Source organism: Ciona robusta, chromosome 14, assembly GCF_009617815.1.
Source record: "Ciona robusta chromosome 14, ASM961781v2".
Taxonomy (NCBI): domain Eukaryota; kingdom Metazoa; phylum Chordata; class Ascidiacea; order Phlebobranchia; family Cionidae; genus Ciona; species Ciona robusta.
In genome coordinates, this window is record NC_143248.1 from 6,092,672 (window position 1) to 6,106,077 (window position 13,406).

At 38.1% G+C, this 13,406-nt stretch overlaps 2 protein-coding genes across 2 annotated transcripts; both read left to right on the top strand.

Moving 5' to 3' along the window:
* Positions 1-737: 737 nt before the first annotated feature.
* On the top strand, positions 738-6,300 carry LOC149725430 (glycine receptor subunit alpha-2-like). Its single transcript, XM_089892504.1, has 12 exons — positions 738-938; positions 1,356-1,461; positions 1,771-1,900; positions 2,123-2,190; positions 2,457-2,618; positions 2,951-3,095; positions 3,433-3,567; positions 3,794-4,008; positions 4,251-4,400; positions 4,565-4,660; positions 4,865-4,996; positions 5,603-6,300. The coding sequence occupies exons 1-12, from the start codon at positions 868-870 to the stop codon at positions 5,660-5,662; spliced, it is 1,470 nt and encodes a 489-aa protein (XP_089748630.1). The 5' UTR covers positions 738-867; the 3' UTR covers positions 5,663-6,300.
* A 618-nt stretch (positions 6,301-6,918) lies between these two features.
* Positions 6,919-13,054, top strand: LOC149725431 (uncharacterized). The gene is made up of 7 exons (XM_089892509.1): positions 6,919-7,424; positions 7,993-8,380; positions 8,709-8,813; positions 9,108-9,258; positions 10,701-10,773; positions 10,894-11,182; positions 12,813-13,054. Exons 1-7 carry the CDS (start codon positions 7,233-7,235, stop codon positions 12,998-13,000), a joined length of 1,386 nt encoding a protein of 461 aa, XP_089748635.1. The 5' UTR covers positions 6,919-7,232; the 3' UTR covers positions 13,001-13,054.
* The last annotated feature ends 352 nt before the right edge of the window (positions 13,055-13,406 follow it).

Consider the following 13,406-nt stretch of genomic DNA (forward strand, 5'->3'; position numbering starts at 1 on the left):
GAACCATATTTTATTTGTAGATGTTTCACTGATTATGTCCGCGTTAATTATTTTTTTGACCAGGTTCCTTTTTTGATATATTTGAGCTGTTGTGTTTGTTGCATGTTTGGCACATGTATGTCGCCGCACTCGTCGTATTATTTTTGTCTTTTTGTTGTCTTTTTGTTGGTGTGTTCCTTGTTGTGCACATTGATGTGCGTCGTTGTATTATTTTTGTCTCTGGGGTTTCTTTAACCTGCGTGGACAGTAACATCCCGCAAGGGTTTCTCACCAGAGTAGAAACCCACTACCATTGGCTGGGGGCTTGTCGTGCCGTAGTGGCTTTTCACCAACGCCAGCCACATGTAATATGAAGGTATTTTAATCCTGTTTTTATTTTACAGAATGGTGAAAGGAGATCTTCGCTAAATGATAAATTGTGTTTGGCAATTTCACTGTTTTTTTGCGCTGCTTTTGTTGAGTAATAAAACGTTATAAACCGATTTAAAATATTATACTTTACTTTAAAACTGGCAGACTGCAAAACACCCCTAAACGCGCCAACCGTAATTGCCAATTGGTAATTCGCCAAACAGGGTGAATTCCCTAGTGGTACAGACCACGCGTTTGAAGCGTTATGTTGTGCAACGTAACATATCCTATGGGGTGGCAATACTTATTATAGACGCGTGTCGAAGCTTGCTGCAGCTGTTGCGTATTAATACTCGACCTCAAGGTGACTTTTACACGTTACATTATTCATTGTATGCGTTTAATTATGTGTGGAATCAATTAATTAAATTACTTTTCGTGTCTATTGATCAATGATTGAGAAATTGGCTTCAGCTGCCACTATAGTTTCATTCATTTATTCAATATCTTCTAAAGATGCAGTCGCAGTATAATGTCTGCCATTTTGTTGCAGTTATAGTTTTATTATTGTGTACTTGTATATTAGGGTATGTAATTATGTAAACTTGTGCTTACTATGGTTTGTACTATATTGAATTAATAATAAAAAAAAACGTTTTGGAAAAATATTTTGTTTATCTGTTAATATAGTCTAAAGTTAATATTAAATAAACTATTAAATAATATTGTAAATTTATATTAATTAGTTAATACTGGTAACGTACAGGTGTATAGAATCTTATTTATTGCGTAATAGTGCAAAACGAGAGACCATAACGACAAAACATTATGGGGTCATGAGTTAACGTTAGGGGTCAAGGGGTCAAGGAATTAGCCCCGTTAAGCAAATGACACAACAGGTGGATTCTTCACCAGCACTATTGCTTAGTTTTAGTATGTGTGGAGTTTTAATATAATTTTTTTTTTAATAAATATGAACTTAATATATTGCTTTGTTACAACAGTTTTGATGAGTCCGACAACAGACCGTTGGAGCCGAGACACGAGAACTTATTCAATGCTGAGCTTCCTATTGATCGTGAATATGATTATGATAATTATTATGGGGAGGTAAGGTTGGGGCTTGGGGTGGTGTGCAAATATAATAAGTGTCTCAAGTCTCTGTTCTTATAAATCTGTAACAATGTGTTCTGTGGTTACGTGGGTGGGATGCTGTTACTTGGTTTACTTGCTGTAATGAGTATGGTTGGGCTGTTTTAGTTGTATATTCCTATTTTATACAAGTAAGGTAGATAAAAATGTATTTGTTGTGATCGTGCATATCTAATTTGACAGCGAGTTTAAAGTGTATGCATCCACCATGTATGGTATGCAACACCTCCATTATAACTCTACATTGAGCATAGTGTCCACCCATAGATACCAAAGCAACGCAAGAAGACTGTATCAACACAAACACACACCGAATCCACTGAGGAAAAGAAAGCGACATATTTCCTTGATAATTTATTTAATGGGTATGACCAAAGGATACGACCTCATCATAAAAGTAAGTTAGAACTGATTGTGGGTGTTTGTTTATATATTATTTGCTAAAAAACTCACTGCATATTACTGTATGTTGGTGCTAACAGTACTTTTCAAGCAATGCCTTTTTTTCTCAAGTAGCTCTCACTCACACCATGTTTTTAAAGACGAATTGTTACAAAAAAACTTATTATAAATAAACCTGGTATAAAAACCACCCAAAGTAACTGAGTTATATTCACAGGATCCCCGGTCAACGTTACAGTGAATATCTTCGTGAATAGCTTTGGTTCTATTGCTGAAACTACAATGGTGAGTTTGTTGTTTGAGATGCTTTTAACGGACATTGTTCCAACCCAATGTGAAACTCACCAAAAATCATGTTCAACCAATACTTGTATTGCAAAAATATCTTACAGTGCAACTAGTCGGACTTTTTTGTGTGTTAAGTATTTCTGAGCACTTGATAGATATAGAATAGAACATGCGTATATAATGTAGCTTAATTAATCATGCCCCATGGCATGCCCATGTGGAGTAGATTACCACTCCACTATTACACAACCACCTTACAACAGGACTACCGTGTAAACATTTTTCTTCGATGTCGGTGGAACGATCAACGCATGGCGTTCACTGGGTTCGATGAAGATGCGGTTGCTCTTCATCCATCTATGTTGGAAAATATATGGAGGCCGGATCTTTTCTTTGCTAATGAGAAACATGCTAACTTTCATGAGGTTGGCGTTGTATGGTGGCAAGCTTTTAATGTTTATACTGGGGGTGGGAACATTTCATACACGGTTGTTGCACACCATACATGGTGGCTTCATACACCTCATGCTCACTGTCCAGTTGAGGGATATTTAAATGTTCCTCTGGGTGGAAAACCAATGGTTTAAATACACGGGTGTTGCACACCATACATACACCTCATGCTCACTGTCAAACTGGAAATGCAATAACATTACTAAAACACTTTTATCGACCTAAACCATATATAATAACAATATATAACTAAAACTATTATATTTATTACATCAAATAAACCAAGTAACAATGTTCCACCCAGGTTACCACAGAGAACAAATTGTTGAGAATTTATAAGAACGGAGACGTTTATTCAAGCGTTAGATTAAGTTTGACATTGGCGTGCGCGATGCATTTACAGAACTTTCCCATGGATATACAGACGTGCAAGATGCAACTGGAGAGTTGTAAGTTGTTGAGACAATAATCAGTAATATGATATTCTGTTTATAGATTGAAGTAAAAACTTTACTCACAAAGTATTGAATTTAAACAAGAAATGAATAAACTCGTGCAATCGTCTGCCCTGGGCTAGGGGCAGGCTCACTACCCAACACCCACTGTGCCAACATTATTAGTTCCATTGTAGGTATTAGACCAGAGTTAGCTCGTTACTTCTACATACTCACATCTGTAAGTGTTTGGACCTAATTGCCAGCAGTTATTGGTTGTCATAGAAACATAGGCTTATATACATTGATAGAGTACATTGGAAATATTTATAACATCACCCCTACTACACAGTTGGATACGACATGCGAGACTTAGCCTTCCAGTGGCAAGAGGACCTCCCCGTACAACTCCCACCCTCCCTTACTTTACCCCAGTTCCGTATACTTGGTTACAAGCTTGGTTCGTGTACAAAGGTTTATAACACAGGTGGGTTGCGTGGCTTACAGGCTACCACGTATGTAACTTTGTGGGTGGTTTATTTAGACAACCCCTTAGTGACCACTGGGCTGGAGCAATTGCCATTAAGTGTCTTGCCCAAAGCTACACACAATGGTATTAAAGTGTCAGTTTTCTACAACAATAATAGCTTGCACTAACTTTGTATTTAAACGACTTATATTTCGTTCATATCCATGATCACTCACGAACACAGGTTCATTCACGTGCATCGAGGTTTCATTCATCCTTGAGCGACAGATGGGATATTACGTCATCCAGACCTACGTCCCATCTGCTCTTATTGTTATATTGTCGTGGGTTTCGTTCTGGATTAACATGGAAGCCGCACCAGCACGTACAGCGCTCGGTATAACTACAGTGCTCACTATGACAACACAAAGCTCTGGTGCTCGTGCTTCCCTGCCTAAGGTTGGTACCTCATGCTCGCTGCCAAACTAAATGGAGATAAGGTTAATAAGTAAAGATGTGGGTGGGTTCAAGCTATGACCTATTTTCGGCCAGAGTTGACATTCAAGGTGCCGCAAGCCATTAGTAACCACTGGGTTGCAAAAGCCCCTCAAACTGTAAATATTACAAAAATGCACCAGTTTTATCACTAAACATATCATAACTTTCATTATAATGTAATGAACCCCATTATTACATCACAGGTGTCGTATGTGAAGGCAATAGACACTTGGATGGCAGTTTGTTTGTTGTTTGTGTTTGCTGCTTTACTCGAGTTTGCCGTCGTTAACTTCCTATCGAGGCAACAACAACGGTTGATCAAAGTCAATATGGGTTGGTTGATCAAGCAAAAGGTGGGGGTTGTAACTTTGTTGCCACGCATGTAACTTTGGGTGTTATTATTCATTTATGGACCGATTGTCGTTATGCAATACAAGCAAACAACCACAGTCGAGTTGCTGAAGCCATTGAAGTGTGTAAATAATATTATTAACATAGAAATCATATTTTTCACCAGAGCTACCGAGTTACTGAACATCGCAGCGCGCCACCCAGTGAGGATTCAGGAGATGACGCGACAAGATATTGCATTGTGGGAAGACTGCCCATAAAGGTGAGGGGTCATAGGGTCACCACTGGGTGGTAGTAAGGAGTCATATTGTTTGTAGTTGTGGTGGTATATAAATTTTGTAATTGTTGTGGGTGTATGTGTCCTTTGGCAAGACACTTAACAGCAATTGTTCCAACCCAGTGGTCACTAATGGGTTGTCAATATTGCAGCCACAAATTTCCACTAACTACAAACCCTTTTCCACAGGAAGAACCCCCAATTAAACAAAGCATTGCTGAAGATTACAAGAAGAAAGCTTTAGCCATCGATACTTTATCAAGAATAATATTCCCAACAACATTCCTTATATTTAACATTGTGTATTGGTTGTCTTATAAGGTGGGGTTTTATAACTTTGTGGGAATATTGTATATATATATATATATATATATATTTATCTATGCTGCGTATTCTACTATTTGTTACTATACTCTTAGGTTTAGCAGCGGCGCTTTTATTTGACATTTTACCTGCAATAGTTTTACCCAGAGTCCGTATATAAACATGAGTTATTTCATGTCTCCCATAGAAATCACATAGCACACAGCAAATGGGGCTAAATTGATCATAGACATAATATAAATATGAACGTATATAGCTAAGTCTAATATATTTCATGTTTTTAATACAAATACAGGATGCAGATTAAAGAAAATCAAATTTTCAAGTAGATGTGTAGATTTATTAAAGCCCAAAAGTGACTTGAAGTTTTTGAGTTTTATAAATAAACTGCGACTTAGCAGAAAAATCTGTTTAAAAATTCCCGTTGCTAGGGTAAACAATCGGCGAAATTAGCCCCATTTGGTTGCCCTGTAAGATTTCTATGGTGATGAAATAACTCATGTTTATATACGGACTCTGGTTTTACCCATAGAGTGTTTTAACAACTGTCGTTTTGCTACTATTTCCTTCTCTTCGCAGTTTTTACCCTTTTTCTTTCCCCAGATCGCAAACAACGACAAAGAGTTTTACATGAAGGGGGCGATCGAATACTGGAGTGATTGAAAAAGTTGCAATGTTTTGTTATTGTTTGTCATCAGCTGTGGTTATGTGTTGTCTGTTTAACAAATTCAATAACAGAACGTTCTTTGGCGAAACGCGGAACAATCGATTCAACCCAGTGGCCACTAATGGGTTGTCTAAATCATACAGAAAAACAATAACTCACAAAGTTACATACGTGGTAACATGTAAGTGGGCACGAGGTGTATGAAGCAGAACACCCGTGTTAAAACGAATGTCGTTTTCCGGCCACGCTAGGACAAATAAGTTACATTCACTTGTATGACCAACTTACCTTTATTTATGTAGTGGTATTGTATATGTTGGGTGGGGAGACATTACACAAGTGAAACCGACCTCCCATAGTTTTAATGTTATTAATAATGTTTAAGTCCATGACCTATATGAGAGTACGTTTGTTCAAAGGTGCTTTGTGTGTGGGAAATGCAATTTTATTTTACCCTTGCAAATTTGAATATTATGTATTTTCTAAAAAAATATCCTAAAACAATAATGACGTCACGGGCTATGACGTCACACCAACTCTGAATTAGTTTTTCAAAAATAAAATGTGTTATAACCCTAATATGCCTCGAAAGCGAGCATCAGGTGTACGTGTGACGTCACATACTACATCACGAGTTCTTATATTATTAAAATACGCGACACGCCCTCGTACTGGAATAGCGGTGTCTGTGATGTAATAAAGGTAGACCCACGTGACTTTATTAGTCATGAAACAAACAGTGAGTGTTACGTCATAAAAAGCATTGTTTGAAACAAATTAAAAAGGCCACACCCACGCTAACGCTAGTCATATCTTTTGTTTTGGTTTCAGCAATATTTGTTTTATTGTGGTTACATTATATGTAAATTAGGTTTTGTTTGTAATTAGTTTTTCAATAAATTCTAGTATAACTGTTAAAATGTGTTAACAGTTTGTATTTTGCTGCAAGTAATATATATTGTGCAGTCGAAGTTGTGTTGGTAAGAGAGAGAAATCTGATGTTTGAACAATTTCCTGTTTATGCGGGTCGAGTACAGAGGAGGTCTCTCTCTTTTATACAAGGCAGGCGTAACCGGTGATATATTAAGAAGGCACTTCGCGCGAGGGCGTGGCTAGCTATTGAAAAACGGACACAGGCCTCTCAGCTTTACAGCCAGTTTGTTTAGCGCTCGGCCAATTCGCTTGCCAGATTTCCAGAGATTTTCAGTTCGGTTGATGCGGTAAGTTAAGTTATAGCGTGGGATGTGATAGCCGGATATGCAGTGTAGCTTGTATGCATGCGAGCGGGTATATTGATTTTGGACGCATTTTATTTAATGTTTCAGAGCAGCTTGCGTTGCGCTTCTTACAATGACAACGCCTTTTGGGTGGGTTATGTTGTTTTTGAGTTACAGCTACACCATGTGTTTAGAACTATGTTATATAGTCACCGGTAAATGCAGCGCAACGAATTAAAAGATATGTTTGCGCGAACAGTGATTAAAAATTTATATTAACTTATAAACATGCAGTTTGTTTACAGTTTTATATTTCACGTAATGTGTTTATAAAGTAAGAATATATAATATGGCTGACGAAATAAAAAGAGGCAGTACCGTTACTAGTATTTGTCGGAACTTAAAACTTGGGAAGTCGAGTAATAAACGTTTAAACCTTGGCGAGGATTCAAAACAACGCAAGGGTATATCTAACTGTTCGTGGCTTTTAGTCGGGGAAGACGGTACAGTATTATTGGAAGCGCCCGCCGAACGGGAACAGGTAGTTAATCTTTATAATTTGCTTGAAATACGTAGCATAATATGTTGGGTGCTAAACTATAGTTGTACTAATTAAAGTTGTACATTAAACAGAATCAACTACGGTTAAATTAGAAACACATTAACACGTATATAACTTTGATTGACAGGTACAGCAACTTCTAAATAGAATTATTAGTTTTCAACTCCCCTGTTTGTTAATAATAAGAAAATATAATAAATTGGAATAACTAGTTAACAAAACATATATTTTATTTTTATTTGATAGTTATTTTTACCAATAGCATATTTTAAAAGCTGTCATTTTCTTCATTGTTTTAATTAATTTAATCTTGGCTTACGTCTTCGAATGAATCATTAAACCTTTATATTACGCAACACACGACAACATTCATTCGCCTCTGTGATTATGATTGCAAACCATCGAAGATAAATGACTGTTGTTTTGCTACTAATTTTCTTGTTTTCTTTGTTTTGTTTAATTTGATCTTCTGTATTTTATTTACAATAGCACAGATAAAACATATTGCGCAATAATAACATGATAAAATTATAAAATTTCGTTTTAGATCCGTCAATGTAATTTCACAAGTATCAACCCAAAGCGAGGGTACCTCGATAAACGAGAGCAAAGTATTTTACGTAAAGATCGACGGTCAACACGGGAGCCCCCTGAGATACAAGAGAAACTTTCATTGAACCTTGACCTCCCCCTTGCACCGAATTACTTCGGGCCGAATGAGGATGAGAATGAACAAGCGCTGGATTTAACGAAAAACTCACGAAAACCAGATTCACCGTCAAGTTGTGATTCGAACCCACGGACATCGGCGTTTTCGATCCGTGACATCATATCATTGTCTCCTACCCCACCGTGTGGGGAGAATACACATAGAGATCGTATTAATGAAGGAAATATTGGAGAAACGACGGAATATAATCAAGACCAGTTTGAAGGTGAGTACATCTAATGCTAGGTTAGGTTACTTATTTCACAATGTTTCGAACCTTCTTAAAAGCGGGGATAGTTAGACAAAACAATCCTGTGAAGCAAATCCTATTAATTGTAATGTTTATGTTTAATTGTTTACTGATTAAAGCAGTGTAGAAACCATAGGGTAGGCGTGCCCACCCTGCAACCCCAGGTTTGGTGCCTATGAATGCATAGCTCAGTGGTGCGTTCAAATAATGCAGCCATAAAGAGGGTTTGTGTAAAGCTGTTGGCCCGCTCTATGTGTATTATGTTTGTCGTGTTCATTTATCACAACATAGAAATCTTAAACAGATCGTCTTCAAATAAAAAGCGAACCTAGTTTTATGTCGACGCGCTCCACCGCACACAGCAAGGAATCGTTTCGATTAAAAACATCGAATGCTGACTCAGCATATGGTGAGTCATGTTGTTGTGGTTTGTTACGTAAGGTTTTTGCTTCGTGGCTTGTAGTGTGGTGGCTATGATTCAGTGTAACTATTATCAGGGGTCGCGAGAGTTTACAAACTTTTACACAAAGAAATGCATAATATATTTTACCGTAAACCGGGTCAAAATTTTGGTCAAAGTGATCACAAGCAAAATGTTTCGTTTTGGGCCAAACCTGGTTATCCACACACTACAGCTCAGTTCTCAAGTTCACACAAGCAAAGTTAACAAAATAAAAATTAGAAATAATTTTCCTCATTACAGGGTCTTCCCCCGATGAGGTGACATGCCCTCCATTTCCCTCTAGTGGCCAAAGTGGTCGTGATTTGTTCCACATTCAACCTACGTCCGCACAACATCCAAGTTTCTTATCTGGAGGTTCCAACATGAGTGACTTGGACGCTCTGTATTTAACGTGAGTTGAAGCTGCGATATCAATGTAACTTATCCTCGCATGTTGTTTTTCATACACCTTATACTTACAAGTTACCATGTATGTAACTTTGCGGCTGGCATAGGCGTTTTTTATAAACACAGGAGAGGCAGGGATAGTTAGACACACATTCCTATGCAACAAATCTGCAATAGTTTAATCATGGTTGCCACTCCCATGCCCACAGTCGAGTTGCTGGAGCTATTGCAGTGTGTGGATAAGCAGACATGACTTTTTGGTTGGTTTGGTCATTTATATCCTCGTGGGTGGGAACTTGAGTGACTTATCCATGGTTGCCACTCCCATGCCCACAGTCGAGTTGCTGAAGCTATTGCAGTGTGTGGATAAGCAGACATGACTTTTGGTTGGTTTTTTCATTTATATCCTTGTGGGTGGGAACTTGAGTGACTTATCCATGGTTGCCACTCCCATGCCCACAGTCGAGTTGCTGAAGCTATTGCAGTGTGTGGATAAGCAGACATGACTTTTGGTTGGTTTTTTCATTTATATCTTCATGGGTGGGAACTTGAGTGACTTATCCATGGTTGCCACTCCCATAATCACTGATAAACACGATGAGTGGTATAATACACCACACCTGGTGTTCGCTTCAATTCATTGTTACAAACCACATTCCTTTGTTACATGACAATCATCTATTCATGTTCCAATAAATCTTATTATTCAAACAATTATTTTATTTGAATATTTAATTAATTTGCAAACAAAGCCTTGTCTTTATTTTACTCCACATGAACAAACACTGCGTTTGACAGCTAAGTTTTAACTGTTATTGCCACCACTACCAGCATACTTATGCACAAACTGGCTCCTCTGCTATAAAAAGGTTACTATAGCAAAGCTTTGCCTACCATGATGATAGGGCAAGACTTCATATGATCATCATAAAATGAACTTTTTTAAACTGGAAGAGCCAATGTAAATAATAATTAATGTTCATAGCCCAACATACAATAATATAAATGAATGAATGTAACTTATTTATCCAAGTAAAAATAATATTATATTGAATATATTTCCGATAAATTATGTTTAACGCTTTTTGCTGTTCAGTTATGAAATGAACAAATATAGCGATGTTTACCCAGCGTTAAACACCACGCCCTTATGTGAATAGGTCTGCCCACCCTTTACACATAACGTGTGTGTTTTACGACCACACCCATACACTAAGTACAATGCGCTGCGCTAAGCTATTTATTACTTGTGTGCTATGGGGGTTTGCACAGTAACCTGAAAAGTTGTGTTTTTGTCTTTTTGATAATTATTCCAAAGTGGAAAGAAAACAATAACCTTAAGTTGGTTACATCACAAGTGTTTATATAAGTTAAGTTTTATTTAGCCGACACTTCAGTATTTTGTCAAAATTTTTTTTCAATATTTTTATTTTGTTATACTTTCAGTTCTCGGAGGTTGGGAGGAGTGGGAGCAGGAGTGGGAGGAGATGAGGAGGAAGGAGCAGATGACCAAAACTTGGTGGGATAATTGTTTCTATAATATACTATATGTTTAACAGAAAGCTTCTGTGTTTAATGCTTGATAATAATAGTTTACATACTTTATGAATGCCATATTAACCTCCTTCCCCCCCAACAGGACCACCCTCATTCCAACACATCCAGGGAAACCCCCCGCTTATGTAACTTCTTCACCGGCCAATCACGCGTCCGGAAACATCGGCACCTGTCGTGTAGGAGCACCCCGACCCCAAGCATGAGGTACAGCGACCCGAGCTCCCCCGAGGAATCCATCTTCACATTATCCGAGTTAGAAGGAGGATTCTCATCCTCCAAAAAACGAAGGATTCATTTCTGTGACTTTGAAGGCTGTGAAAAAGCTTATACCAAAAGCTCACACCTGAAAGCTCATAGGAGAACGCACACTGGTGAGTGATGTCATAATTGTATGATTACCTTGGCACAGAGGTTATGGGTTCGAAGCTCGATGCTGCTACCGTGTGTCTTCTTGGGCAAGACACTTTACGGCAATTGCTTCAACCTAGTGGTCACTAATGGATTGTCCAAAATGTCATCCATACAGAAAAACAATCACCCACAAAGTTACATACATAATAACTTGCCAGCGGGCATAAACAAGTGGTATTTATTCACGTAAAATTCGAGATTAAAGCGTATGCAGCACACCCCAGGAAAGATATTCCTTTGTTTTAAATCAGCGTTAACAAAATGAACTTGGTATGTGTACGAATCAGTGATGCGTGACGATGTTTGAGCCGTCTTAACGCTTCACTGATCATGACGTCATCGCCCACACGATCGTTGTTGAGCATATAGGCTCCATGCCCGCTGTCGGGTTAATGGATAAAACTTATTTATCCTTGCATGGCGGGGCAACGACAGTCGTTATAACACAGGTGTTCTGTTTTATACACCTCGTGCCCGCTAACAAGTTACCACGTATGTAACTTTATTACGATGCGCGGTTGGTTTTTAACACCTCGTGTTTGATTCGTTGTTATAATAATCGCCTTGTGACGGCATAATTTTATAAATCGCGATAATATTGAAAAGAATTCCATTGTCCTCGAATAAACACAGGGGAAGCACGCCGCGGTCTCGACGTTTCGCGTCAAGCATTCACGCGTAACAAACCCACTTCATGACGTCATAAACGAAACGCCCAAGCAGATTGTTCACCCATAGAGAGCTTTGTCTACCATTGTTTCGTCACAGTTAGTTTAATAAACGAAAGTTGGAAATCGCGAAAATGGAATGTCGATATTCGACGTCACAATATTTGTACTGTGACGTCATGATGGAAAAAGTTGTGGCTTGACAGTTGTTATAAAAAATTAAATTAAAAACCTAAAAAGTAGGTTTTTATATGTTTGAACACGAAGCGGTTAATCATTACAAATTGAGAAATGGTTATGATAAAGTAATGAAATGAAAACACACAATGTTAAGTTTAATATTTTTATGTCCGACCTGTCTATTATGAAGTGTATGTCGCCCGGGGCTGGGAAAGAATGAACGTGTCGCGATGTTATGTTCGACTAAGACACGCCCTTTGTTAAAATTACCAACTCATTATGACGTCACACTCATGGTGGTTGTGACGTGTCAGAAGCCTCTGTTACGTGATTTATTCTTTCGTCAAATTGGAATATTGTGACGTAAAGTAGTTGGTTTGTTTTATAACAATCCTGTTTTAATTCCCGAACAACGAATTGGGCGTATCACTCCATAGCGTCGTCTAGCGGTTGTCGTTTCTAGCATGTTATAGTTTTCGTCTAAACTCTAAATATTTTCGTTTTGTTTGACACTTTAATAAATAGATTTTACCCGTAGCGTGTGTTTAACGACTGTTGTTTTATTGTTAATTCCCTCCTCTTCGTTGTTTTATTTAACCCAATCTTCGCTATCGTATTTAAAAAAATAAATAATTATGTTTTGACACGATCGCCGTTTTGCAGTTACATTGCCTTTAAGTTTTTTTTTTGTTTGAATGTAATCTTCGCTTCTGTAATAAATCACTGTTTAATTTCTAAACAGGTGAGAAGCCGTACCGCTGTACATGGGAGGGGTGTACCTGGAAGTTTGCGCGATCCGACGAACTCACGAGACATTACAGGAAACACACGGGATATAAGCCCTTCAGATGCCGCCAATGTGAAAGAGCGTTCTCGAGGTCCGACCACCTGGCTCTACACATGAAACGGCACCAACTATCATCCGCTTGAATCGCTTTGTTTAATTTCTGCTTCTTCCGCGAATAATAGATAAAAGTTCCACAACACGAGTTGTTTATTACGTCCTTTTGACGTCATTTGCGTATATTGTTCCCTTAGTTACGCAACAATCGCTTCTTTAAGGCGTCTTATTCAATAATTAAATAAAACGCGCGACGCAGGGTGGCGGAAGGTCACAAGTAAAGTTTCGAATGTCAGAGAAGCTGCCACCACTGTAAGTAGTATACTATGGCAACATTGGGTCTTGAACTACGCACCATAGTGGTGCCACAACGCTGGGTAAAGTTTGGTGTTTTTATTATTACCCGCAAGGTGGATCGAAGAGCAAGCATCGTATTCTGTGGCAAAAGTCAGAGACTAAATAAACCGATTTATTCCACACAGCGATCAAATATAT